At 38.2% G+C, this 27,804-nt stretch overlaps 1 protein-coding gene across 2 annotated transcripts; it reads left to right on the top strand.

The window, feature by feature from the left end:
• Positions 1 to 1,212: 1,212 nt before the first annotated feature.
• vwa10.2 (von Willebrand factor A domain containing 10, tandem duplicate 2) lies at positions 1,213 to 27,804 on the top strand. 2 transcript variants are annotated; one of them, XM_082164830.1, is made up of 16 exons: positions 1,213 to 4,163; positions 4,294 to 4,567; positions 4,895 to 5,188; positions 6,075 to 6,168; positions 6,258 to 6,386; positions 6,527 to 6,713; positions 15,818 to 15,987; positions 16,642 to 16,754; positions 17,194 to 17,310; positions 17,391 to 17,600; positions 18,714 to 18,846; positions 18,967 to 19,122; positions 19,338 to 19,424; positions 24,785 to 25,056; positions 25,195 to 25,488; positions 25,696 to 27,804. In XM_082164830.1, exons 2-16 carry the CDS (start codon positions 4,370 to 4,372, stop codon positions 26,143 to 26,145), a joined length of 2,904 nt encoding a protein of 967 aa, XP_082020956.1. In that variant the 5' UTR covers positions 1,213 to 4,163; positions 4,294 to 4,369; the 3' UTR covers positions 26,146 to 27,804. The 2 variants fall into 2 exon arrangements, with proteins under 2 accessions (XP_082020956.1, XP_082020957.1); XM_082164831.1 differs by lacking the exons at positions 1,213 to 4,163; positions 18,967 to 19,122; positions 19,338 to 19,424 and having other exon boundaries at positions 4,228 to 4,567.

Genomic DNA, 27,804 nt, shown 5'->3' with positions numbered 1-27,804 from the left:
ATCTACACAGATGCAGCAGTTGCCAAATTTCAAACCACACATAATTACAAGGAAAAATATTCCACATGAGGGAAATCATCAAATATTTTGACTTCGTTTTTAATACACTGCATGTTTTGCTAACTATTTCTCATATTTCTTTCGCTGATCTGAACTTACAAATGCACTTCCAGAGTTTTAATTTATGCTTCTGAAGTTTTCGTTTACGCTCCCTGAGTTTTCATTCGCTGTTCTGACACATTTCTCTCGTGGGGGCGGGGCTAGTAGCAGTGTGTTCTCATTGGCTACTGAGTTTTTGATTGACAGCTTCTTCACCTGGAAGTGAAGACGTCAGTGGTGTGTTATGTGTGGATGTTATAGATTTCTCAATAACTGACACAACGCAGGATAGGTTTAACAACCGAAAGTGTTCCGTCTTTCTTTATTTTCTTTTTCTGTTCTTTCACTCCCGCCGGTCCCACCGGACCACACCCACCTTCCCATGTAACCCCAACCTTAAAGGGCTAGCAACATTTATAACAATACAGATGTGAGCCTCTGTAAGCACAGCTTTCTATTTCATTTTAGTGATATTAAGTTATGTTTGTTTTTTAATTTTATCTGTATTTACCTGCTGCTACTACTTGCTTTTAGGAGCACAAGAGATCCATTCAGTCTATTCAGGTGTAATTGTACATTAAAGTACTCTATATAATACTTAAAATATTGTATAGTGTCCAATGTTTTCGGAGAATATTTGTTTATTCCTGATGATTCTTTTGCATGTTAGGCTCTGATTAGGTTGAGCTGTTACAATTTAAAGAGAATACTAGCAAACGTGATATATTCAGCCGTCAAGAAAGTTTCACTTCAACCAGGTAATCAAGGTTGGCAACCATGGCCATCACACTACTCATTGTTAGCATGATATACATTTACACCATCAAAATTACTGATCACTTAAATAAGAGGAATTTAAACAATATGAAAATTACAATTGTGGCCTGCTGTCAGATGATACATACCTCTAAGGGCATTTCATTACATAAGTCACACAAAGAATGTTCTTGTTGCCATTGATTTTTTTTAATCATGCTGTTAATTGTATTTAGTTATTTCATTTAATTAATACTATCTTCTAACATTTAAAATTGTAAATATATTTTAACAATCATAAACCGTTTCAATTGTGACTTAAACAACCAGTTAAATGAATGAAATTGAAAATATGAATTCAAATAAATTTGCATTCTTTATTGTCACTAAAGTATATACACAAGTATCAAAGTGAAAGTCTTGGATGCAATTATGTTGTGACAGGAAAGACCAAAATCCACAAAACATTAACTGCATAATATACATGTCATTTACAGTATTCTCATGATATACATTACTATACAAAATGCACAATTACAAATACAGAATACATATTTAAAATTCATATACATTTTAAATGATGCAATGATTCTTTGAACAGTTCCTGTTGCAGTACAAGTAACAAAGCTGTGACTACAAGCAGTACAAGGATAGTCCACCCAAAAAATGTAAATTCTCTCATCATTTACTCTCCTTCATGCCATCCCAGATGTATATGACTTTCTTCTTCACATAAACATAAACAAAAAATTTTAACTAAATAATCCATCTCTGTGAGTCCATTATAATACAAGTGGATTTTAACCCATGTACGTAAGACAGTTGGTCGGAAGTGATTTTTAATAGTTAAAACAGTTTACATTATTAGTATTTTTCTTCTCTAGCCTATTGTTTCAGAAGGCATTGATTCATCCACTGAGGTCGCATGGATTACCGTCACAGTCACTGTGTGTGGTTTTTAAATCGTCTTTAGGACTCGCAGAGATGGATTACTTTCCTTACAATATTAATTCGTGTTTATCTGTAGAAAGAAAGTAAAATGCATCTGGGACAGCATGAGGGTGAGTAAAATAAGTGAGAATTTTATTTTTGGGTGAACTATCCCCTTAACATTCATATGCTGTTGGTATGCTAATCCAAGATCAGCATAGACTAATAAGAATAAAGTGCAACCTCTTGTGTACTTGTGAACTGTGTTTGTTTTAATCTAGAGGAAATTAAAATATTTGCTATTTTATATACAAATAAAATAAATCAGGTGTCTGAAGATCAAGATCCCAGTCATTCAAAGGTGATGTGTCTGAACAAAGTAAGATCATTGTCTGATAGGGACAGTGGATCTCTGGTACTATCACTCCATCCTCTATGACAGCATCAGAATTTTGTTTATGGAAAAGTTGCTCCACTCCCTGGAAAATGAGAAAGGAAATGTATTATAATCTAACAATACAAACTGCTTTGAACTCCACATACAGTAACAAGTTGCAGACTTAAAATATTTATTTCAAACAAATTATATAAATGTTTTAAGGGATTTTACAGTACTAAATATTTACCTCGGAGTCATGCAGCATTTATCATCTGTAATACTGTTGTGTAACCAGTAGATGGCTGTATAGCCCTATATATAAACATATATCCATGGCTGTGTATTCCCTAGTTGCTGGATGTTTTCAGTCATAATTACTTGCATGTATTAAGTTTTTGATTTGGACATATATTATTATTAAAGACTATTAAAGATTAAACATTTTTCTATTTAACAATTTTTTTAATTATTATTAGTCAAATATGGACACAGAAAAAGCATTTTGTTACTCATACTAGCTACATATAATAGCTTTATCAGTCATCTTTATCACACAAAAGTAATCAGAATAAATATTGCGACCAGGGCGATACTTCAAAATAATTGAGTGTTTACATATTATAAACAGAGACGTGGTCAAGTCGTGTCTCTCCTCTTTCAAAAAGTCTGCATCGCAAATTAATCAGCAATTGAGAAATTCAGGTTAAACAGCTTTATTAGCATGGTAAAAAGGCTTTACATTGCCAAAGTTGAATCAGGCAGTGACTGACAGCGCTCTGGTCCTATGGCATCGGTCATTGACTGATACAGTACTTTTTGTACTGTAGGCTACAGTACAGATACTGTACAGTCTAGCCCAATGTTGTTTGGGGTGGCTGGGGGGAAATATGATCTAATCGAAGACTGTAACCGAATGTAGATAAACAAGTCATGTAATGATTGGGCTAACAGTTAAATCAAGACAACACAGCTGTATAATGTTATGGGCTCTCACTAAGCAAGTACTGTATTATAAATAGTATTAGTATAGTATTAATTAAAACAATTAAATAAATCAGACTTACCATGAGTAGCCTAGGCTATCCAGTATCCTGATAGCGACGATGACTAATGATGATAATGATATCATTATCGAAAACTTCAGAAGCGTAAATGAAAACTCTGGAAGCGCATTTGTAAGTTCAGATTAGCTAAAGAATTATGAGAAATAGTTAGCAAAACATGCAGTGTATTAAAAACGAAGTCCAAAAATTTGCCTGCGATTTATTCTTTTTCAGTTTCAAACATATTTTATTCAGTTTCAATTGATAATTCAATAGTTTCTTGAAAAGTTACGTTCATTATTATTGGCACCAAAGTAATTCCATACAACAGCGCCCGAGATCTGCCCACAAAGTTACTTGCGTTTGGCGTTTGATACTTGCGTTTCAGATCATTAAAATAGGGCCCAAAGGGTGAGAGTCTCAGTAATCTGACTCATTTGACTTACAATAAAGAGAACAGGACTGGCAGGAAGCTCTTGCTAAAATATTTGCTTAATTAAATCATTCATCTGATGTTATCATCTTTACCTGAAACCTGCCACACATAAATTTATGCTTGATGGAAATGTCAGCATGTTGTGAAGCGTGATGTAAGCGCTCACATTCTCAAGATGCTCTCATAAACCTGTGTATAACCATTCGCCGGAGGGAATGGTTTAGTTTAAATAGTTCAAAATATTTTTCTTATCCACACCTATCGTTTCGCTTCAGAAGACATTGATTAATTAAATTGTGACCGTGTCAACAGTTGTGATTAACAAGGAAGTAAACATTCTTTCTTGCTGATTTTCTTAGTAACACGCACACAAACCTACAGTGTAAGGATTGTCATTTATGCAATCCCTTATTTCCGTCACAAAATATGTGTGACGCTAACATTCATCATTTAAAGGTGTATAAATACACTGGCAGAGGCTGTGCATAAGTTACAGTATACACACAAAATCTGCGAAAAGGTAATTCTCTATTTTTACTTTTTAATTCACGATTTTTCTCTAATTGAGTAATATATCATATTTTGTGAGGAAATTTGCAAGCTTAGAAATTTCCATATCTAAGCTAATGTATCTTATTTGTAATGTTTAGTGAAATTTCATCAAGATTTTCTTCACTGGTGAGAGAAGACTGAATTGTCCCATAGCACCATTTATTGTGGACAGTCATGGTTTCACCGGTTGTGGTGGCTATATTTCTTCTCTGGGGGACCCTGTTTCAACCCCCCCAGGCAGCAGCATTCAAACCTCTTTTGCAGGGTGGCTCTGTCACCCATCGAGAAATCACTCATATGGCAATCCTCCGCAAGACAGCAGAAGTGTGCCGTGACATAGCCACTGCTCTGGGACGAGACTTTACACTGGCTGTAAGAAAAGAACATGAGAGTGAACCAACTGAATTGTTCCTAGAACTAGGAAGATATTAGCATTTTAAAGTCACGCAAACTATTAATGAGTAAAAAAGGGTCTCTGATAAACAATCCTTGAAGACACTTTTTATATTTTGTTTTACAACAGAATATTTTGTTTCATACCTCAAATGTGAATTTTGAAACTGCTGATTTTTTTTTAGTTGCTAAGTCTCAAGTTATGCTACACTGATTTGAAACCTGAATAGACAACTGAAGGTAATTTGAGTTATGTTTTTAATAATAATAATAAAATATTCTCCATTTTCCGCACCTCACTTCCAGATAAACAACAGACTGACTGTATCTGCTGTCCAACAAGCCTGCGCAACATCTCCTGATTCATCATCTGCCATCTCTTCACTGGGTTTTTATTCAGCGATAACAGAGATTTATCTAAGCAATGGAGCCATAGATGTAGCGTTTTTTCTGAGTGCGGCGCATCACATTGATAATGAGGCTTTCGGTGAGGGCCGGGACCTCATCACTAGTGGCCTGGCTGCAGTAAAGGCCAGTGTGCGGCAGGGGAGCTTTATCTCTGGTCGAATCACACTGGGGGCTGTGTGTCATACTCTACAGGTACGTATAAAAGGAGATAATAGTAGGGTGGTCTGTAATCTTTTATTTTATTTTTTATTTTTATGCTGGCTTTATACCAGATATATAATTGCGTTACATCCAAAAATATATATCCAAAGTGACTTATATGCATATGTTATCAGTTCATGCATTCACAGGGAATCAAACCCATGTCGTTGCTAGCACCATTTACATCGTTGCCGATTCTCTCTTCTCTTATTTCATTACCTCTTTAACCTTTGTTTTAGCTCTGGTAGTTACAAATCGCGTTCCTCCAAGTGTTTTTTTTTTTATGTACCCTGGGTTTTGACAGATCTGGGGAAAACGGCATTTTCCTATTTTGCATCTTGGTCATGAAACAATAAGCAATTAGATTTTTGAGCATACTTGTATCTAATTATGAATTTAAGATAACCATAAAGAATGCAGTAAAGGAGACATGCAATTGTTTCTTGTAAAATACCTCTGTGTTTAAATCAACGTTGTAGGCCTGGTCTATGTTGTATCATCAATCTCAATTGGACTACCTGATAAAATTAAGGTAAAATAAAAATAATATAAAAAAAAGCATTTTAAAACGGCTATTCAATTTCTTTTCCTTTTTCTTAATTTTTTTTACTTAACTAAGAGTATTTGAACAATTTTGGACACTTGTTTGTTTGAATGAAAATATTTGTATTTCATTGCATAGAAAGCAAAGTTAAACCAAGTAACATTTGCAAACATGATGACAGAGCTTTTTCAGTCCATACAGGTTTAGTTTAACCACCGCAAATGAACTGTATGCGCATGTTCCACTATGTTTGACAACCACAATCTGTATACATACTTTTAGAACGTTGGACAGTATTATTTGTAATATTTGCTTTGCAATGTTTGTGTGCAGGATTTCTATAGCCACAGTAACTGGGTGGAACTGGGAAACACTGCTCCTTTCAGCCCCCTGATCAGACGTGAGCTTCCTCTCAACAATCTAGCAGGTATGACAAAATACAAATACCCTCATTCTACAATTTCCAGAGTGTTTAGAAACTAGTTTCACATTCTTATATTTTATCTGTATGTACAGACCGCAGCACACCAACATGCAAAAGCTGCACTGGGAAAGACTGTAGTGATAACATTCTCCCAGAAATATTGCTGCATAAGAAACTAACCTCAGGGTATTTCAGCTTGGTCTCCTCTACAAAACCTGTGGGTAAGGAAGCTTAGCATCCCATGTGTAGTGTTGATCTGCCTTTCAATTATAACTCCTCTGTATAGGCCTCTCATCACAGTCCACAGGATGTTTGAAATTGGAACTACATATCTATATATGCTGACATAATTTTCTCTCAGGCAAGTGTAGCCATGGTGGCCTTCTTGACAGGACCAGTTATAGAGACCCCACCGGAGGTATCAACAAGGATGACATCAGCTCAAGTCACGGCTTCCTTCATCAGCGTGCCGCTGAAATGGCCATCAATGCTACTATGGAACTGCTGCAAGACATCCGACTGGCCACAGGCAACCAAGCCTTTCTTCGGTACACATACCTTCTTTTTACACCACTCTTTGAGCTAAAGAGAAAAAAAGAAACATTTAAGTCCTTCTGAAAAGTTCATATTTACGAGGTCAGTTGAGTTCAAGTACTTTGGTCAAAATAATATGGCGATGTACCATTTCTGCCTAAAATTAAGCTCGATTTTTTAACTCTACCCAAGTGAAAAAAGTATATGTTATTGGGTTTCACTTTATTTTGATGGTCCCTTTAACACATTCTGTTGTCTATAAGTAACATTGTACCTACATGTCAACTAACTCTCATTAGAGTATTAGTAGAGTATTAGTAGACTGGTAGGGTAAGAATAAGATGACATGTAGTTGCAAAGTTACTTATAGTCAGTAGAGTGTCTGTTGGAGGAGCAACAAAATAAAGAGTTTGCAGATATTAAGCAGACACTCTGTTAATACTCTAATGAGAGTTAGTTGACATGTAGTTGCAAAGTTACTTATAGTTAACAGAATGTTCAAAAGGGACCATCAAAATAAAGTGTTACCTGTTATTGTATTTGAAATATATTCCCTTTTTCATTGCAAATATACTAACAAAAATTGTACTATCTTTAAATATATTAAAAGTATATCAGCATCATGCTTTTACATATTTTCACAATACCACTTTTAACACACTTAATATATTAATATAATATACACTTTAAATAATTGTACTTTAGTTTATTTTCTAACAATATATCTTATAAAAATATGCATGAAGTGAAATGTGTATTTATTTGCACTTTATAAAAAATATATTTTAGGTATATTTTAACTGTGCTGGAAATGATCATTCTAACAATGCATTGAAAGTATACTTTCAAAATACATTATAGTATACAATAGTATTTTGTACAAAGTATAGCTAAGTATTATTTGTCTAATAATGTGCATTTGTCATGGGCAAGTTCACTAATGTAGCGCCGTTGTGATTCGGGAGACCCGAGTTTGAGTCCTGGCTCGTGGACCTTCGGTAGACCCGAGTTTGAGTCGTCTTTCTGTCTGCAATTGTGCTGCATTCACTCACAAAAATAAATGTTTTATATATTTACGGTAGGAAATTTACAAGATATCTTCATGGAACATGATCTTTATTTAATATCCTAATGATTTTTGGCATAAAAGAAAAATCGATAATTTTGACCCATACAATGTGTTGTTGGCTATTGCAACAAATATACCCGTGCTACTTGTGACTGGTTTTGTGATCCAGAGTCACAATTTGTAATGTACTTGTAACAGAAATAAAGTACACTTTCATATCACTAATCAAGCCACAGGCATATACTTAAAGTATACTTAGTATACTTGAAGTTGTTCAAATTTAGTACACAAAAGTACACTAAATACACTTAAAGTTATGCTTTACTATGATTTAATTACAACTAAAATATATTTCGTACAAAATTAGTTGTTCCAAAATAGCACACTTCAAGTTAACTAATCATTAACACACTTGAATTATACTAAATTAGTCTGGCTGCAAGTATACTTAGCATATATTTTATTTTTCACCAGGGTATTCTTTTATAAAATGATGAATGAAGAAATTGACCATCTTCTGAAAGAGTACTGAATTTGGTCAAAACACATGCGAAGAAGATGCAGAAACTAGTGATCTCATATGTAATATTATGTATATGTAAAATAACGTGGCCATCAACATTTCACAGCATATAAATTAAAACTGCTAATGTTACTGAATAGCCCCTCTCACACAGAGATTCCAGAAAATACACGGATAATGTGTCACAGGATTTGTCCAAGGATCGTTTGATTTTGGTTCATTGGTCGGAATCTGTGAGTGCGTTCACACACATCCCGTAAAGATCCCGTGTTTGCGTTCACACAGAAGGCACTCTAGCAATTTTACGGCAATTTCCTGGGATCAACGCGTTGCGTGAAAGGGGCTGATGAAATGTCGACCCAGGATGAGCTACAGGACTGTGCAAGCATTAGGGGTGTTGATGGACTCAATCTACTCCATCTGTTTTTTGATCATCGTTCTGAATCTGATCCGGATGTCTTTGACAAAAACGTGATTTTCTCAGATTTTGCTCAAAATGCTAAATTCAAGTGTTGATAAAAAAGAATGAATGAAGATAGAATAAAGCGCTGGTGGGGAAAGAGCTAACAATTAACTTCCAAATGCTTTACTTGAGAATGATGAGCGGCAAGAATTGATTAGATTTCCAAATTCCTGCATTAGGCTTCTTCGACTCTCTGCCACATTAAAAGTGTGTACTGTTAGGGGATTTAAAGTTAAAGACCCAAGGACCAGATATGATAATTAAGACCCGGAGTCAGAAGTGGAGTCAATTTAAGACAAGAGTCAGAATTATAATAAATTAAAGACAATTTTTACTGAAGATAGTTTTAAGTAGTGTCCAATGAGTGGACACTATAGGTTCCAATGACCCCTGTGACCATAGCTGTCAGGGTACCCCAGCAAAATGTCTCGGTTACATATGGTAACCCTCGTTCCCTGAGGGAGGGAACAGAGACGCCACGTCGAGACTGACGAATAGTCAATATTCTGTTGATTTTGATCTTACATATAAGTGTTATACATCATTCGATCCTGTTACGTGTCTATTTTTGTGTATACTCACAATAAAAACAAAGTGTTGTGCTTTTTGCCAAATAAAGAAAAATAAGCATGTTGCGAGTTCTGCCTTCTCTCTGTCAGTGAAGTCTATTCTCAAACGCGTCCGAAAATGAACTGTAACTCACACAGGAATGAGTGATATGTCTTTATAAAGCTTGAATTCTCTTCTTTTAAATTAAGTAATTTATATTTTTAAAAAAACCCAAATATTCTCTGTTTATTTAATCTGTATGAAAAGAGAGAGATGTCAGTCGTTCTCCGTTCAGCTCATTATAGCTCATTAAGTGCTAATTTGATCACGCCCACGGAGCGCGCGCTATTCAAACGCAAATGATCTGAGACAGGGGTGTCCAATCCTGCTCCTGCCGATCGACTGTCCTGCACAGTTCATCTCCAACCCTAATCAAACACACCTGAAGCCACCAATTAAGGTCTTCAGGATCACTTGAAAATTAAAGGCAGGTGTGTTTGATTAGGGTTGGAGATGAACTGTGCAGGACAGTCAATCGGCAGGAGCAGGATTGGGCACCCCTGATCTGAGGCAATCCATGCAAACGTGTCAACGCCCACATCAGCTCGATAGAACACACCAAGTTTAATCAGACTCATGCACTTTGCGTTGTCTTGCTTCACTATGAGGAATAATCCTGGGAAATTTACCTCAGAATTGCTGGTTTAGTTTCACTTCGAGGAGCAACGGATCCAGCTGAGGACTGTGAATAGTAAGTTCTTTATTCTTAAGTGCTTTGTTCTAATCGCGATATGCAATAGTGTCTGTAAACCGCAAAAAGACTGTTTAAATATGAATCGCGTGTCTGTGTGAATGAATGAACAGCACAGATGTTTACTTCAGCTGTAGGAAACAACAGCGTGTATCTGTGCCGTTCATTCACACTTGCACTTACATTAGTAAACGTTATTTTTACATGAACACATCTACTAGTTTAGCTTCAGTGCCGTCGCAGGTGGGGTGCGAGGCCCTGTGCGAACTTGAAATGCGAGGCCCTGCTCTTTGATGTGTATGCTCAATTGCGTATGAATTACAGTCACACGGACGTAGCTGTTCTAATTCTATTGCACGCATAATCTTGCTGCAATACGTTTTCATCAAGTAGAATAATACAGCATAATCATGCACATAGTCTCAGCTATGACTTTTTGCTATTTATTTCAGAGGGGAAAAAAAAATCAACTATGCAACCACGAGTGGTTTTACATCAAGTCAGCTCGAGAATTTTAATCGAGAATCCGCCTATTTCAATAACGTGTATCTTAATGGTCCAGTGGTAGAACTTTCGCCAAGCGTGTCAGAGGTTCTCGGTTCGAATCCCTTCACGTATGGTTTTATTTTTCTCGTATAACGTTAGTTTTTTTTCTTCTCATCAAAACCGATTATGTTAATCAGTGGTTGTATATCAAGCAGGGACACATTTGTGTGCATTATGTTAGAGTATCCACAACGGATTGAAGCGCGCGTCCAAATGAAGACAGTGCGGCGTGTGTGCAATTAAGCCACACGAGAAAACACAGTCTCCGCGCCACTGATCGCAGCGGCAACGAGCACTTTGATCACTTGATTTAAAAAACACATTTCAGCGCTAGATCTTCTCTTATTTTAAAAAAACGAACGAAATGAATGCTCTGCCAGTTAACTGGATATGTTTTATTTATTTGTAGAATTGTTACATTCGTGCCGCGAGATGTTTTAAAAAGTGGTGAAAAAAAACAACAACAAAAAAACAGCAGGATTGCGAGGCCCCCTATTGGCGCGAGGCCCTGTGCGGTTGCACAGTTCGCACAGTCTATGCGACGGCTCTGTTTAGCTTTTACCAAAGTATGCTATACTGAGATGAGTAAAAATCGACTGAAATATGTTGAAATAAAATGTCTTTGTATAAGCAACGTATTAAACTGCAAATTAACATTTATATGCTAATATATCATAAAACGATATGTTACAGACGAAATGTGAATGTTTAGACAAGATTTCGTTGATTCGTTTTGGATAGATTATAAAGTTTTTACTGTAAAAAAAAACTACTGTCACATCAAGTAAGCTTTTGTTTGCCAATTTCTGCTCATATGTTAAATAAATAGTATGTGATGTTTTGTCAAAAATAAAGTAGGTATATTGAATTATCAACTAAGATGTTATTATAGTGTTTGTTCCAATATTCAAACTAATGAATCCTTGACTTTGAAATGCTTATGATAAAATGTATAATTAAAAAAAAGAAAGATTACACTTGAAATATTGTTAAAATTGTAATTGTTGTTGATTTACATGTGAAAACTTTTTAATAAAATGTATTAAACATTATATTACAATAAAAAATATATTTACAAGGTAGATGTAAGCAACATCTTAAAGGGTAACTAAACCCTTAACCAACTTTTTTTAGTTAATGATCTGTAAGAATGGGGCTTTATTAGTGCTGTTCATTGATTGAAGTAGTTTTTTTGACATTTGTGTTTAAAGTGTTTTAATTTTACAAAATATGGTGTAAAAACGTCTGAGTGCTGCCCTCTTCAGGTTGAACAGTGGCTACTGCAGTTGAATTTTCCTATTGGAAGTTGTGGTACCCTCTGACGTCAGAGAGTACCAGTTAACCACGCCCTTGCCTGCAGAGATATGTCACAGATGCACGCCCCCTCTCCACTGGGCTCTGCCTACTTTTCCAGCATTTTTCAAATATTGCCAGTGGGTGGAGTCAGGCTCTGACCAGGGGTTTAGTTACCCTTTAATAGGTCAATATAAGCCTTCTCATTAAATTATTTATTATAATTTTTTATTAGTGACACATTTGGGGAGAGGATATATTCCAAAACTTTCTGAAAATACAGTATGAGAATTAACTGCATAGTTACTAGAAATGTTTACCTTGGATATTATACAATTTGCATGCATACAAAATAAGTCCTCACATTCTTTCTTGTGGTACCCAGAGACACACCTGAATGAAAGGCTCATTATGCAGGTCATTGTCTTCTCAAGTGTGAATCACATCACTATTCATGATCATTCACGCCCCCACGCATATTGCCTTTTCAGACAAAACGTGTCTTACAAAATTTAAATCAATGTATTGTTTTATGTGAATGATTAGGCAGGATGATTTTCAGATCATTTTGAAGCAAAAACTCTAGGCGACAACATCTAGCCTATTAGTCAAAAGTCTTGTGGACACATTTTTCAATAACCATGCATAAACATTATTTTCTCATAAATACAAACATGTACATACATGTTGCTCACATATTATGGTAGCCCTGTTTGTGCTAAATAGAGTGTAATTACACCTTTGCCATTAATATGTTTATAAGCAACTGAAAAAAAGCACAAATGTCAGGGCATATGAAAACATCTCAAGGACCCCAAAAACCCCTTGGTCCCCAGGGGTTAAGGAACCGGAGCTTGTCGGTCTCCCTCATGTCGGCCAGACACAGCCAGAGGTGGCGTTCCTGGACCACCAAGGTGGACATCGCACGACCCACCGACCGTGCGGTTACCTTCGCGGTACAACGTTCCTGGCAAACTTGGGGATCGTGACCACCCTTGTGCAGGACCTTCAGTGCCTTGGCCTGATGGACCTGCAGCAACGCCATGGCGTGCATGGCAGAGGCAGCTTCCCCACAGGCCTTGTAAGCCTTGCCGGTTAAATCCGACGAGTACTTACAGGCCCGGGAAGGAAGACACGGTTCTCCGCGCCAAGTGGAGTTATTGCACAGCTGCATAGCAACGGCCCGTTCCACTGGCGGGATACTCGTGTATCCCTTAGCTCCCCCGCCATCAAGGGTGGTGAGGGAGGAGGAGCCACCGGAACGGTTTCTGGCAGTAAAAGGTGCCGTTCACGTCCCCGTAAGCTCCTCATGCACTTCCGGGAAGAAAGGCACTGGGGTGGGTTGCTGAGAACCAGCACGTGCCACCCCGAGATACCAATCGTCCAACTTCGAGGGTTCGGGACACGGTGGAGGGGTCCACACAAGCCCGATCTTGTAGGCGGCCCGGGAAAGCATGGCCATCATCTCCGGGTCCGTCTCGGGCACCGCTGACACACCCAAAGGAGGTAGCGGCACAGAGTCGCCGTCCGCGAAGAAGTCTGACCCACCCTCCGATGCAGCGATCGACATCTGGTCGTCACGGGGAGCACCAAAGGAGACTCCAATGGAGGCTCAACTGGCTGCGGAGCATGAGAGGGGTGAGGGCTCCTAGGGGGTTGGTTCCCCGAAGGAGACGCGCTCACCGTAATCCTCAGGTCTCCCATGTCATTGCCCGAAGCAACCCTCTGAGGGGGATTGGATCGAGGCAGAGGCGAGGGGACTCCACCCCTTTACAGGAACGAGAGTCTCAACTGCAGCTCCGTGATGGTCATCTTCCCACAATCGGTACATGACTTATCCACAAAAGCTGCCTAAGCGTGTTCAATGCCCAGACACATGAGGCAGCGATTGTGACCATCCCGTGATCCCAGGTAACGACCGCATCCAGAAACACACAGATAGAATGTCATCTTTAAAAAGACGCGTTCTATCTGTGTAAGCTCTTGTAGGGACTGCTCTCAGGGGAACGGCCACCGCAAACACAGACAGGAATGTGCACCTGTCTGTGTGCTGTCTCTCTGTTGCTGGTCTTACCAGCCATGAAAACGGCCATTGAGCGCTAACAGCTTTTTTGTTTTTGCTCAGTTTGAAAAAACAAAAAATGTATTGGCTTGTTTTAGTTTCACTCGAAGTAGATTGGCCTCTCTAGCGAGATTCCTATTTGTCGGTCTCGACGTGGTGTCGACTGACCGACCGAAAGGGAACAGATGTATGTACACATGCTGAAGACCTTTCTCAAACAAAACGAGTCCATAATTCCTGGCATGGGCCAGTCCCTTCAGTCACCTCTCAGATATTTAATACAGACATTAGAGAATACATGAAAATAATATTTCACACTGGTAACTTTTCACACACAAAGTAACATCTAGAGAAGTCATTCAACTCATGTGGTATTTTGAAGGAAAACTATTGATTAATACCTTGATTTTAATCACTGTAGCAAATTAGCTCAAAATAAATATGAATAATCAATCATAACTTGTAATAATTAATTATGAATATTTGGATCAGTTAATAGAATTAATTTTATGTAGTAAAATTAATATTACAATCAATCAACCTGTTCACCCTGTTGAACACTCATTGTTAATTATTTATTAATTCTAAGAAATGTTCAAATGTCTTTCTTACTGTACAGTACTACTAAGGAGCCTGTAGTCAAAATCTAAATCGTAAAATAAACTTTGTTGCAAGCAGAGAATCAGAACCAAATACGTATTGTGCACAAGTTTTATTACTAAATCACAAGCATAACTAATCTAAATACACAACATACAATCACACATACTTGTGTATAATGGTACGTGACAGAATGAAACCGGAAGCAGGAAATGGAACTATGGAAAAGATCCATTTAACTATGAAAAGAACCATCAGCTTATTATTTTCAGAGCACTTCATTAAATGTATACTTGCATAGCCATTGCAGTGAAAGCATTTTGTGAAGTTCCTGAGGAAGGATTTTGATGGTTCCATGAGTCTCAATCGATTTCTTCTGTGTTGAATGAAGAAATGGTGATGAACTTGCATGGTTTGTTTGACTCTGTCCGCATGGCTGGAGTGCAGATTGTGTCTTGCCGGCCCAGGGCCGAATTTCATTCCTAAGAGTGGGCTTTAAAGCTTATTTGTTAAATGTAATAAATAGTTATGTGTCCGATTGTCTCAGTCATTACATCACTCATTAGATATATAGAAGCAGCAGTGGATTCCAGAATCCACCCCTTCAGTACGTCTGCTTAGAACCTGACGGGTCGCTAAACTTTTCCACGTCAAAGACCATTTTTATAAATATGAAAGTTGGCATGGATTTTAGAGTATGCCATTTCTGCTGATGCTGTGGATACACAGAGTTCTTTAGTTATGTTGTGGCAAAAACAATAATTAAACAATCATCATCACTGCATAAGAGACACCAAGAATCAAATTGTATTTAAAAGATATTTATTCTCCTCCATGAGGCTTAGTCACAAAATCACAGCAGCTACCCCGTGACGTGAGCAAGACCTGACACCCAGCCCAGGAAATTCCCTTCTTATACTCATCCTTCAAGGTCTTTTCTCTGTAGTTTTCCACTCACCCAGCATGGCTACATCACATTTAGAATAGAATGACCCCTCTAACCCCCCTTGGCTAAATTATCTTCCGTACCTAAAGAGTTAAAGGTTCTTAACCATTTGTCTTACTGTGTGTGTCTTGCTTACGCCAGGTGCACAAACATACATATATCCTGTTCACATTCCACAATATAGACATGTGACACATTATGTTGCAATATATGTTGAAGATCAATGGAAATACATTTTTCCATTACAGTTATAACGCCCCTAGAGTCACACATTTATACGGCCAGTCTTATTTGTTTCTTTCTTTCTCTCTCTCAGATTGATGGGCCTCAGTCAGACCTCAGTTCTGGCTTTTGTGATTGACACCACAGGCAGTATGTCTGATGACATTGAAGAAGCCAAGAGAGTGTCCTTCAGTATCATAGACAGCAGGAGAGGAACACCGAAAGAACCTTCAGAATACATTCTAGTCCCATTTAATGATCCAGGTAGTAATCTTGTCTCTATATTATCCAGTTTTCCCCCCAACAAAGGGCAAAAAAGCAAAGGAGGCAGTGCCTCAAAACATTGAATTTGAATGACAAAATAATCAACAATCAACAGTAAAAAAAGAAAGAAAGAAATAAAGAAATATGAGATTTAATATTCTATAGACTACACATTTTTATGATAGCTTATATGCACTCACTGTGACACAGTGATGACACTCACTGTGGCGTGGTAACGCTGTGATTGGCTGATCATGCGGTCAACATGAATGCCTGCCCATTATGTGTGTGTGCAAATGAGCCTGAATGCATCAAACATTCATTGAGACATTTGTATCAAGTGAAAATGGATGGAATAATTAGTAAACTATTCACCCATTCGGACATTTTGTTCGTGTTCAAATCTAACTTGCAATGACTAGAACATGAAATGATCTGTGAGTGAGTTGCTTTTTATGGAATATTTTAAAAGTACATCATCAATACAAGTGTGATGTGACGTGATCTGAATGATAGCTGAACAATAGTTAGTGGAAGTAAATTATGTAAAGATATTCAAAATATTTCTGTTAGATTATTATTAAATTATTCATTTTAAATGATGTAAAACATTATTGTTTCTGTAGTGTTCTGTGATGTGTTTGTGTCATACAGATTTTGGACCTCTGACAAGGACTGCAGATGCAGATATTTTCAAAGCGAGAATCAATTCCCTTACAGCATCTGGTGGAGGAGACTTTCCAGAGATGTGCTTGTCAGGACTGCTGGTGTGTGTGTGTGAGTGTGTGTGTGAGTGTGTGTGAGTGTGTGTGAGTGTGTGTGTGAGTGTGTGTGTGTGTGTGTGTGTGTGTGTGTGTGTGTGTGTGTGTGTGTGTGTGTGTGTGTGTGTGTGTGTGTGTGTGTGTGTGTGTGTGTGTGTGTGTGTGTGTGTGTGTGTGTGTGTGTGTGTGTGTGTGTGTGTGTGTGTGTGTGTGTGTGTGTGTGTGTGTGTGTGTGTGTGTGTGTGTGTGTGTGTCTTTTGGAGAGTTTTGTAAACCTTTATTTAAACTAAGAAAAACACTCCTATTCACATTGATACAGTATATACAATTATATTACTGATACAATTATTGTGAATATCACAGCTGGTTTGAGCTTTGTCTGAGATAAAGCCAGAATGAGAAATTAATAATATCTCGAGGTCTTCTCATCTTGTTTTTTTTTCAGTTGGCACTAGCAGGTGCTCCTCCGTCTTCAGACATTTTTGTTTTCACCGATGCTTCAGCAAAGGACAGGGAATTAAAAAGCACCGTTCAGGCCATGATAGAACGCACCAAGTCAACAGTGAGTGCCTGCAGAACACTTCTACGTCATTGCTGCTAATTTGTAACTGACACTCTCTGCAATTTCTCTCTGCCCTCCAGGTCACTTTCATGTTGACTGACCCCTTCTCATTCCGTAGAAGACGGGATGTCTCACAATCTCAACAGTTTAATTCAAGATCAATTCCTCAGTCAGACATACAGCTGTACAGAGACCTGGCTCAAATTTCAGGTGGACAGACCATAGAGGTCCCAAGGGCTACACTGTCTCAGGCCACTGCAGTCATTACGGATGCATCTACCTCCGCCCTGGTATGTTCTGACAATGACTAATGTATGTGTATATATATATTTATATATTAGGGATGCACTGATACCGAGACCAGTATCGGTATCAGTATTGGGATAGAGAATTGTCACAACCAATTCGTATACAAATTCATACAAATGAGTAAAAGATGGCTAATTCGTACAAATTCTTATGACCTCACTCGTACAAATTTGTACGATTTGTCTAAACACCAGTGATGAGTAGGTTTAGAGGCGGGGTCAGGGGTAGGTCATTCGTACGAATTCATACGAATTGGGCAACTCGTAAAATATGTACGATTCAGCAAAAATCTTCCAAATTCATACAAGTGAGGTTTTATGAATTTGTACGAATTAGCCACCTCGTAAAATTCTCACGAATTGCCGTGAGATCGGGTTGGATATTTCACTGGTATCTAAACATTTGAACAACTGACCCAATCCTTAGCACTGAGCCTGCTGGAACAGCTCTAAATATGAGCTGTGCAATTAAATGATAAAATAGGATAGAGCAATAGAATGAACAGTGAAAGTAGCAGTAGCTCATAGTCATACAATACATTTAAACATGCTTAGCCTAACCCTTTCGCACGTACGATCACACCGGTGTGATCAGTCTAGGCTGGTCCCTGGAGCGTACGATCACACCGGTGTGATTAGAACGGTCAGTGCATCACGTGATCAACTGCTAAATTCAAATGTGCTTTCGCGCGTTGGCTGGCGCTGAGCCAAAGACAGGCGTGCTCAGAGCTGTCATATATCACAACTTTTCAGTGTTTTCAACCACATAATGTTTATTTTAGGTTTTGACATATAAATTCACATAAGTACTAAAAAAACAATACATTTAGAGTTTATAAAATACACACTGATGTCTATGGATTTGCTAAACAAATTAAGCCAACTAATATGATTCATATTCTTTTGGTTTCTCTACCCAATATATTTAAAAGTAAAAAATGCAGTTAAAATACAGATATCAGCAAGTACCAAAACTGAAAGTATCGGTATCGGACTCGTTCTGGAAAAAGTTTAATTTTTATTTGTTTCAATTTGGTGGTTGGAATTTTGCTGTGAAACACGGCAACATTGAAAACGTCTCTGTGTTTCTTGAAGGTGACTGTTCTTCAGGTCGTGAGAAGTCCAGCCATTGCAGAAAATTTTTCTTTTGTGTTGGATCCATCTCTGTCCAATGTGACTGTGTATGTCACCGGAGACTCTCCCGTCTTTACCCTCTACAGCCCTACAGGTGAGCCAACGCACCTCGGACATTGTGTGTTGATGGTATGAGGGTTTTATTTTCTCCAAGACAAAAATCCAGATGCCAGAATCATTGTTAAAAATAAGCTATGCTTCTCCTGACTTTCAGGTGTGTCTCAGTCAGATTCAGTGGCAGATGGTCCTCTGGGTAGCATCCTGACTGTTGGGAATTTAAGGAGAGTTACACTAAACTCTGACAACCAGACAGGGATGGAATGGAAGATCAGCATTAACTCTGCAACTTTCTACAGCCTTAAAGTCACTGGTAAGTGGTTTTAATCTGCCAGATATGTAAACCATTGTTATTTATTTTTTTATCAAATGTATTAATATAATATCATTTATGTTTAATCTTGATTTTAGTTTAAAACAATGGTTTTGAAAAGAAAATCAGTCAAATGTTTTCATTTTGAAGATTGCAATAATGTTGCATCTTGCAATAGTTGTGCTACTTTCACTATATTTTAATTGTGACTACAGGTCAGAGCTCTGTGAACTTTCTCTTTAACTTTGTGGAGCAGTCAGAGGGAGGTGACATCACACCGAAAGCCAATCGTCCATTCATTGGTATGATATCACCTTTTTTTCTTTTTTTCTAATATTTCCTCTTGATTTTTTTTAGACAGTTGATTATTGATTTATTTCTTTTGACACTACCGGTCAAAAGTTTTGAGTCTGTAATATTTAAAAAATGTTTTTGAAAGAAGTCTCTTATGCCCACCAAGGCTGCTTTTATTTGATAAAAAAATAACTACAAGTATACTACAAACAATAATATTGTTTTATTATAAATATATATTATTACAATTTATAATAACTGTTTTCTATTTTAAAATAATTTAAAATGTAATTTATTCCTGTCATTGTAAAGCTGAATTTTTTTGCATCAGTGGAACATGATCCTTCCGAAATCTTTCTTAAAGCTACACTGTGTGAAATTTTCCCCCATCTAGCGGTGAAATTGTATGTGACTACCCAGTGAATATTAGTTTCTGTTCCTTTCAATTTCGAGGGCGTTTTAACTCCTAGGGTGGCCGTATTATTCCAAGATTAACATGGCTTCCAGTTCGACTTCGTCCAATTGCGCCTTTAACACTAGAAGTGCCAGAATTCCATAACTACTAGAACTGCCGCAAGCGGTCATTTTGACCGCTAGATTCAAAACAATATATATCTTTAATGATAAATAGCCAATTGAGAGATTAATTCATTTATTGAATTAGGATATCTTTTAAAAACAAAACAACACCAAAATGTACATTTAAACAAGTTTAATTATACATTTATAAATAATAATAAAATTTGTAGCCTACCGCAATTATCGCATATTCACAACAGATAGGCTACATTTCCATATCCATTCAACATAACTCAGAACAAGATAATAACAGCTGAAAGTATCATAATTAATTATAAAATATTTTATTTTAATATAATAACAGAAAAAATAGGCTAATAGAAAAAAGCTGGAAACGAGCTGATCTAAAACAAAACAATGAAGAATCAAGAAGGAAGAATAGGCTACAGAAACATAAAAACACTAGCCTATATTACAAATTGTATGTTAACTATTTACATCAATATAGTGCTATTTAAGCTTCACAGTCAAGGCAAGTGACCTCTCTTCTCCTCGCACAATTTCCACACACGGGTTTGCGGCATTTGCAGCAGGTGTCGTGGGTTTTGTTTTTAATACAGCTTTTCCGAACCTGGCACTGCCTCCGCTTTGGTGTCTGCTGCGGTGGTTGCTTCTGCTGCTGACTGGAACCTTGTGCCTGGAACTGCAACACTGCTCCTTTCTCCTCCATGAACTGTGCTCTCAGCTCCTCTGCAAGTTGCTGCATGAACTTCCTCCGAGGTAATTTGCTGCTGGTGCACTCCTTGAAGAGGATGTGGGCATTGATCCCAGCCAGGTCAAGGATGTTATAAAACACAGCGACTGGCCATCTACGTGTACCGCCTTTCACCGAGTATCCCCTTGCCATCTGGTCTAGGACGTCCACGCCGTACTTGGTGTTATTATAGTACGTCACCGACTCGGGCTTTGCCTTCGGCCCATCGGTGATGCCCACGCTTGTGTGCACGGAGCTCAAAATACACACATTCTTCCGCGGCTTTCCCTGGTAGATGGTGAGCGTTGCGTCAGCACATTTCAGCACCTTTGTGCTGAACAGCTCCGCTTGTTCTTTCGCGGAAGGGGGCAACTCACGTTTCGTTTTCCCCACGGTGCCAACCAGGCTGGTCTTCTTTGCCTGTAAGGCGGTGGCCAGTTTGAGCGACGTGAAGAAGTTATCCGTGGTGATATTTCTTCCCTTCCCAAGGAATGGCTCCGCCAGTCTCAGCACCACACTCTCTCCCACAAGCTGACCTCTGCTCCGCGTCTCCTCCTTTCCCAGATACGGAGCCCCGTTCAGCATATATTTGGTTTGTACATCTGCAGCCAGCCAAAATTTGATGCCGAATTTATCAGGCTTATTCCCCATATACTGTATAAATTTGCACCGGGCCTTGGTGGGGAACAGCTGCTCATCAATTGTGATGTCGGCACCGGGCTTGTAGCAGGCTATGCTGTTCTGAATGAACTTGTTCCAAGTGGCCGACACCAGGGCAAACTTGTCATCCTGCAGGCGCACACGTCTGGTGTCCTTTTCATCGAACCGCAGGAATCTCATTATCTCCCTGAAGCGATTTCTGGCCATGGTTTCCTTGAAAAATGGAAAGCCCCATTTTTCTGACCACATGCTGTCTAACTCCATGTTTTTTGCACCTTGTGCGCCACGGATATATAGCAGGGCTATGAAGGCTTTTAGTTCAGCCACTGTGAGTTTCCATGAGCTGTCACCACGATGCCGATGTGCCTCAGCCACAGTGCAGTCCCTGATATGCTTCAGCATTCCATCATCAAACACACACAAGAAGGCAGTGAGCGCATCTTCGATGTTGCGCTTGGCATGCGCTGTTGGGCCAGCAGCTTCAGTCAGGACATTTTGGCTCTGCCTTCTCCCTGGACGTTCAGTTGACTGAAGGACCGTCCACACCGTCCCATCCTTCCCTTTTTCCACAGCCGTCTCTGTCTCTAAGGGCGGACTGAGCACAGTTGGCTCAAGAGCAGGAAGGACTACAACTGGTCTGGGAGGGCCTATAACAATAATAATAGCATATTAAAATAGCTATTTTAATATAAAACTACTTTTTGCGTAGGCCAATAAAATGTAGAAGTGCCCATAGGGCTGTAACGATACACCAAACCCACGATTCGGTTCGAATAAAATAAATAAATTAAATATATATATATATATATATATTAATAAATATATAAATATAAATATATTAAATAGAATGGCTAAAATAAAAAAAAAATGGCCAAAGCTATAACACTTCTGTTTACTTTGCAACAACTGTTGAAAAACAAACTAAACTAAACTAAATTAACATGTAAACATTTATATATATATGAAACATTGATTAAAATGAACATATAATTAATACAAAACGAAATTCTCTTTAAAGAAAGGCTTCATGCTTTCTGTTTGAGGTCTCTGTGAAAGTTTTAATGCAATATTTAGTGCCGCATTCAGAGCGCTCAAGTCCGTAACATTGTTTTTTCCTCATAAATGTGAACTTATGTGAAAAAAAAAAAATATATATATATATTATGTTCTGTGGAGAGCCAACCCTTCTTCATCAGGTGAGAAGTATTACTTTTGGTTTGCGCAGTGTAATGCACAGAATTACTAAAAAAATATTTTGCCACCTATTTTTTTTTTTTTTTTCACCGTAACGCATTTGTATTTCCCTCATATTAAATTTAAAATCCATATTTAGACTTAGCCTATATTTTTCTAATGTTTTGTAATATTTTTCTTTATGATATATAAACAGAAGTTTCAATATATTAGTATTAAATTTATATTTCAAGTTTTGACTGCAAATGTCACGTCCATAAAGCTGGAATTGCCCAACTTTAAATAATTTATCCTCAACTAGTTTTGTGGTGTAGGTCTACGTATTTTATTATGTTAATTTCAAATAATACTAATAGTAGGCCTAATTTGAAGATGTGGTAGCATTAGATCTGGACGGGAAGGATAACTCTGGGAATTGTTATCCTTCCCTACAATAATAATTGTATTCTTCTTTCTCACACCGCGACACAGGTTCGTGGCTCTGAGTATCGCGATTTCAGTTTTATTTTGCGTATCGTTACAGTCCTAAGTGCCGGTACAGTGAGTACCGCCCCACTTCGGGCACTGAGCAAAACACAGAGCAGCGGAGCTCACCAGGATCATCTGACATGAGCGGAACATCTGGATCCGCCGTGTCTGATGATAGCAGCCGCCTCTTTTTCCTTGATGTGGACTCGGACTCTGAATCACTCTCTGATGATGAGGAAATGATTTCGTGCACCCAGGAAACGTCACTGTCACTTTCCACATCCGATTGTTCCCCTGCATCCGAATCATCACTCTGTAAGTTCTGAAGCATCTCCAGGGCCATGGTTCCAGTCATGTTCCTCTTCATTCGCTCATTCATTTTAGACATTTTATTTTAGCCTAGCAATATTGCCGATAACGTAGTTATATATTATTAGCCTAATATACTTGTTGTATGTAGAAATTAGCATATACGCTAACTCCTAGGACCGTTACTGACCTTTTCTGTTGACAGTGACAGAGACAAAGGTCAACCGCGGGAAATTTAACAAAAGAATACCGCGAAATTGAGTGCGGTCAATTTGACCGTTTATGGCCGAAATAGGTAAATATGTTCTTTTTTTTTTTTGCCTTATGTGTAATAAATATGAAAAACATTTCAAACGAAAATACACACACTTTTAGGAAAAGTCAGGTACCAGCAGGATTTTATTTATTTTTTCCACAAAGTTATTGCAGATATAAAATTCAAAACGGTCAAAATGACCGCCATGGCAGTTCTAGTGTTAAAACTATCACCTGTGATCCGTCGCAGCACAGATTTATGTTACAAGGTAAACAATACTTTTTCACCATTGACGTGAGGAAAAGTAACGCAAGTTATACTAGAGGTCGTTCTGGCGTTATGCACAACTATGCTATAGTTAGACAAGCAACTATAAAACTTCGAATTTACACAAATAGGCTGGATTACCTGTCGAGAAGAAAGCAGGCAACTTCGGCGTCCGTTTTGAAATCTTTGCTCCTCATGAGCTCTTTCCATCTGGGAAAAGTTACTCCAGTATTGACTTTGGTCTTGCTGATTTGCCTGTCGCGTTGACGTTTTAATTCTCTCTTTCGCTTCCTTGGCGACTCTGCTACATGTCCTCGAAAATAGGCGTGATCCTCCATCAGCAATCTTTCAAATCTGCCGGCAGTCGCGAGTAATCTCCCCTCGCATTCGTCTCTGTGTCACTGAGTGTAAAGCGCGAAAGGCGAAGCTTGAATTTACAGGTATGTCCCTCTTTGGCTAATGTAGTTTCAAGATGGAGGGGCAACATGGCGACCGGCATTCGAACCCCTCACCCGTATGTACTTTCAATGGCAGATTATAAATTTACGAGAATACTTTATTACTTGAAAAAAGTAAATATACATTAATGAGCACATATATTTTTGAAAGAACTAAGTGTTTTTTGCTAAGAATCAACTAAAAAAATTACACAGTGTAGCTTTAAGAAACATATTTGATTATCGATGTTAAAAACAGTTGTGCTGCTTAATATTTATTTGGATTTCATTATAATTTTTTTCAGAATTTTTTGATGAATAGAGAGTTCATTGTGTGTTTTTATTCTGTCCTTGCTGAATAAAAGTATCATTTAAAAAAAAAAAAAATCTTTCTGATGCAAAACTTTTGAACAGGAGAGTATAAACATGAAGAACTATCTTTATTTTTTAGTTTTTAGTGTCGTCAATGTGAATGAAAAAATGTTTTCTTTAATTGTTGATCAGGTCGGAAAGCTACTTTGTTTGTCACTGTGACCGGAGGAGATTCAGTCACTGTGACTGATGTGCTTCTAGTTGAAGCTTCAGGATCTGATGTTGTTAATGGAACCATCAAAGCAGTGGGAGCGACAGACTTCCTGGTGAATGTAGACAGAATCCCAGAGGGAGCATTTGTGGTCCAACTTAAAGGACTGTTGAATGACTCAACTCGATCTTTGCCTAGTCAATTCCAGAGACAGTCACCCACACAGCAAAAAGGCTCTAGAGTTACCATCACGGTGAGCTTAAGGGGATAGTTCAGCAAAAAAACATTGTCACATGATTTTTATATAAGTTTAGTATGAGCAGCACAGAATTCAAATATATGCAAAATACATTGACTATATTTCTAACCATATTACCATTTCACTTCTCAGGCCCAACCAAATAGCACTATAGAGCCTGGAATTCCTTTCGATCTCAACTTTACATTGGTCAATAATGCTACAGTGAGCGACTACACTATCCGAGCCCGGACTGACCGCGGCTTCAGCGTGTCTTTCCCCAGCTCTCTGAACGTGGGGACAGAGGGCAGCGCTCAGGGAACTGTAACACTGACCGCACCCTCCAACACAAAGTCAGGGACGGATGTCACACTCACTATTGAAGCAGAAGATACAGAGTCCAGTGACTCGAATTACGTGGCACTGCGGTTCAGTGTCATGACTAAGGTAGCTGTTATGAAAGCGGCTAGAGTAGACATTATTAATAATTACCATCAGTTTGACTTTTGTTGCATTTTCATTGTACTGTAACTGATCTCTATTGAATAGAATAGCTTTCTTCGTGACTCATTGTTTTTGGTGCAAACAGTATTAGCATTTGATCCCTTCATCGACTCTGATTAACCTCAATTATTTTTATTTTTATTTTGGCAGGTGACTGATATTTCTAGCCCTGTCTGTCAGGTAGTGAGCATCAAAGCTGACTGTCCTGTGGAATGCAGCACGGCATCATGGGAACTCTCCGCCAACTTGACGGACGGGAATGGCACAGGCATATCCAGTGTGTCTTTCAACCGTGGGAACGGCTCTCTCAGCTTAAGCATTGTGATAAGTGAGGATGGCACAAATGTGACTGTGGCATCCTATAATGCTTCCTGTTGTTCTCAGGAAGTAGAGCTGGTAGTTGTGGACATGGTGGGAAATGTGGGCACATGTTTCACTTCTATAAAGAGTCCCTCTGTAACTGCAACCACAGTTGAGCCATCTACAGTCACTAATAAGCCTTCGACAATCACCACGGTCATAACCACACCCAATAGAGGCTACTTTGTGTCTTTCTCAATGTCTGTTTTGCTCTGCAACTTAATTGCTTTTTTTATGTGAATAGGAGAAACTTCAGTTGAGTAGAAACTTATATAATGATATACGAATAACATGCCTCTGAAGTACATAATCAATGTCTAAATCATGTGACAATGCTTAGGTGTAGGATAAAATTGTTTGGAATATAAATGATCTTTTTTAATTATTTTTTTTTTTTTATGTGCAATAATCATTGAAAATTATTACAGAAAACAAAGAGTTGCCTCTCTTTTACTTAAAGCTGCAGTCCTTAACTTTTGGCGCTCTAGCGGTTAATAAACAGAATGGCATGCGTATTGCGGAAGAACATTGTAGACGGAACTACTTCTCTCTGTTTATGTCTATGACGAGTCACGCAGGTATGGGCTACTCCGCAGCAGTACGACCCGAACACTAGTCCGAATATAAACACTTATTATAGGTGGACCGTAATGATTCAGGATAAGACAAAAACACGGTTTGGAAAATGGATTCATGATGTACTTTTTATGATGTGATTTTATAATATTTGTACCTGAGTTCAATATGCGCAACCCCCGCCTTTTTCCTGAGCATGTTATTGGCCAAGGCTTTCCGTCCCTGGAAAGAGCTTCTCATCTATTACAATCCTCTATAATAAACAGTAGATGGCATCATAAAGCCTGTTTTTTTCCCAGATGATTGCTTTTAAAATATATTAGTTGGGGTTTAAACCATTTTCCCCAAATAGAAGAAAAAATTATCAGGTACAGTATCTTTAAATTAATTGTCTTCACTTTCTTTTTTTATAGTAAAGTATGAAGTTATTAAGAGATTATTAAGAAGTTATTATTCAGAAATAATTAATATAAAAAATAGGGAGAGCTCAGCTGTAACCTGTATTTATTAGGTTTGAAGCAGTGTTTGAGTGATTTAAGTTACATCCTATCTGATACTCCTAAATAAAGAGAATTCAAATGTTTATAGACTGATGCCACGTATGTGAAAAATGTTAACTCCCTAAAATATAGGGAATTTATGTCTCTCACCATCTACCATACATAATATTGTGAAAAAATTCAGGGAATCCAGAGAAATCTCAGTCAAGGCAGTAGACCTCCGTTGAATGTGCGTGACCTTTGAGCCCTCAGATGGCATTGCATGAGAAACCATCAGGTTACTCTGTTAAGTGACAATGGTTTTCTAAAGTACTCCCGAGCACATGTGGCTGTATTTAACAGAGTCTGGCGCTGCATCAAGAAATTCCACTTGAATCTGTTACGCAAGGAGAAAGCTATACATCAGTTCTATGCGGAGATGCCGGGTGAGTTCTCTGGGCCCGAGCTCATCTCAGATGGTCTAGAAGACAGTGGAAATGTGTGCAGTGGTCAGATGAGTCCATGTTTCAGCTTGTTTTGGGGAACAACATACGTCTAGTTCTCAGTCTCAAAGACGAAAGGGACCAGCTAGACTTTCATCAGTGACAGGTGCAAAAGCAAACATCTGTCGTGGTATTGGGGTGCATCAGTGCAAGCGGTATGGGTGACTTGCATTTGTGTGAAGGTATAACTGACATGGAGGCATATATTTCGATTGTACAGAGATATAAACTGCCATCAAGATGACATCTTTCCTGGGAAGTAAGACAATGCCAGGCCTCATTCTGCACATGCTAAAACTGAGTAGTTTCTATAGACACTCTGCACCATAGAAGGGATGTTC

This window comes from Leuciscus leuciscus (assembly GCF_965113295.1).
Source record: "Leuciscus leuciscus genome assembly, chromosome: 3".
Lineage (NCBI taxonomy): Eukaryota > Metazoa > Chordata > Actinopteri > Cypriniformes > Leuciscidae > Leuciscus > Leuciscus leuciscus.
The sequence above is the reverse complement of the archived record's forward strand: the minus strand, read 5'-3'. Positions and strand labels throughout refer to the sequence as shown.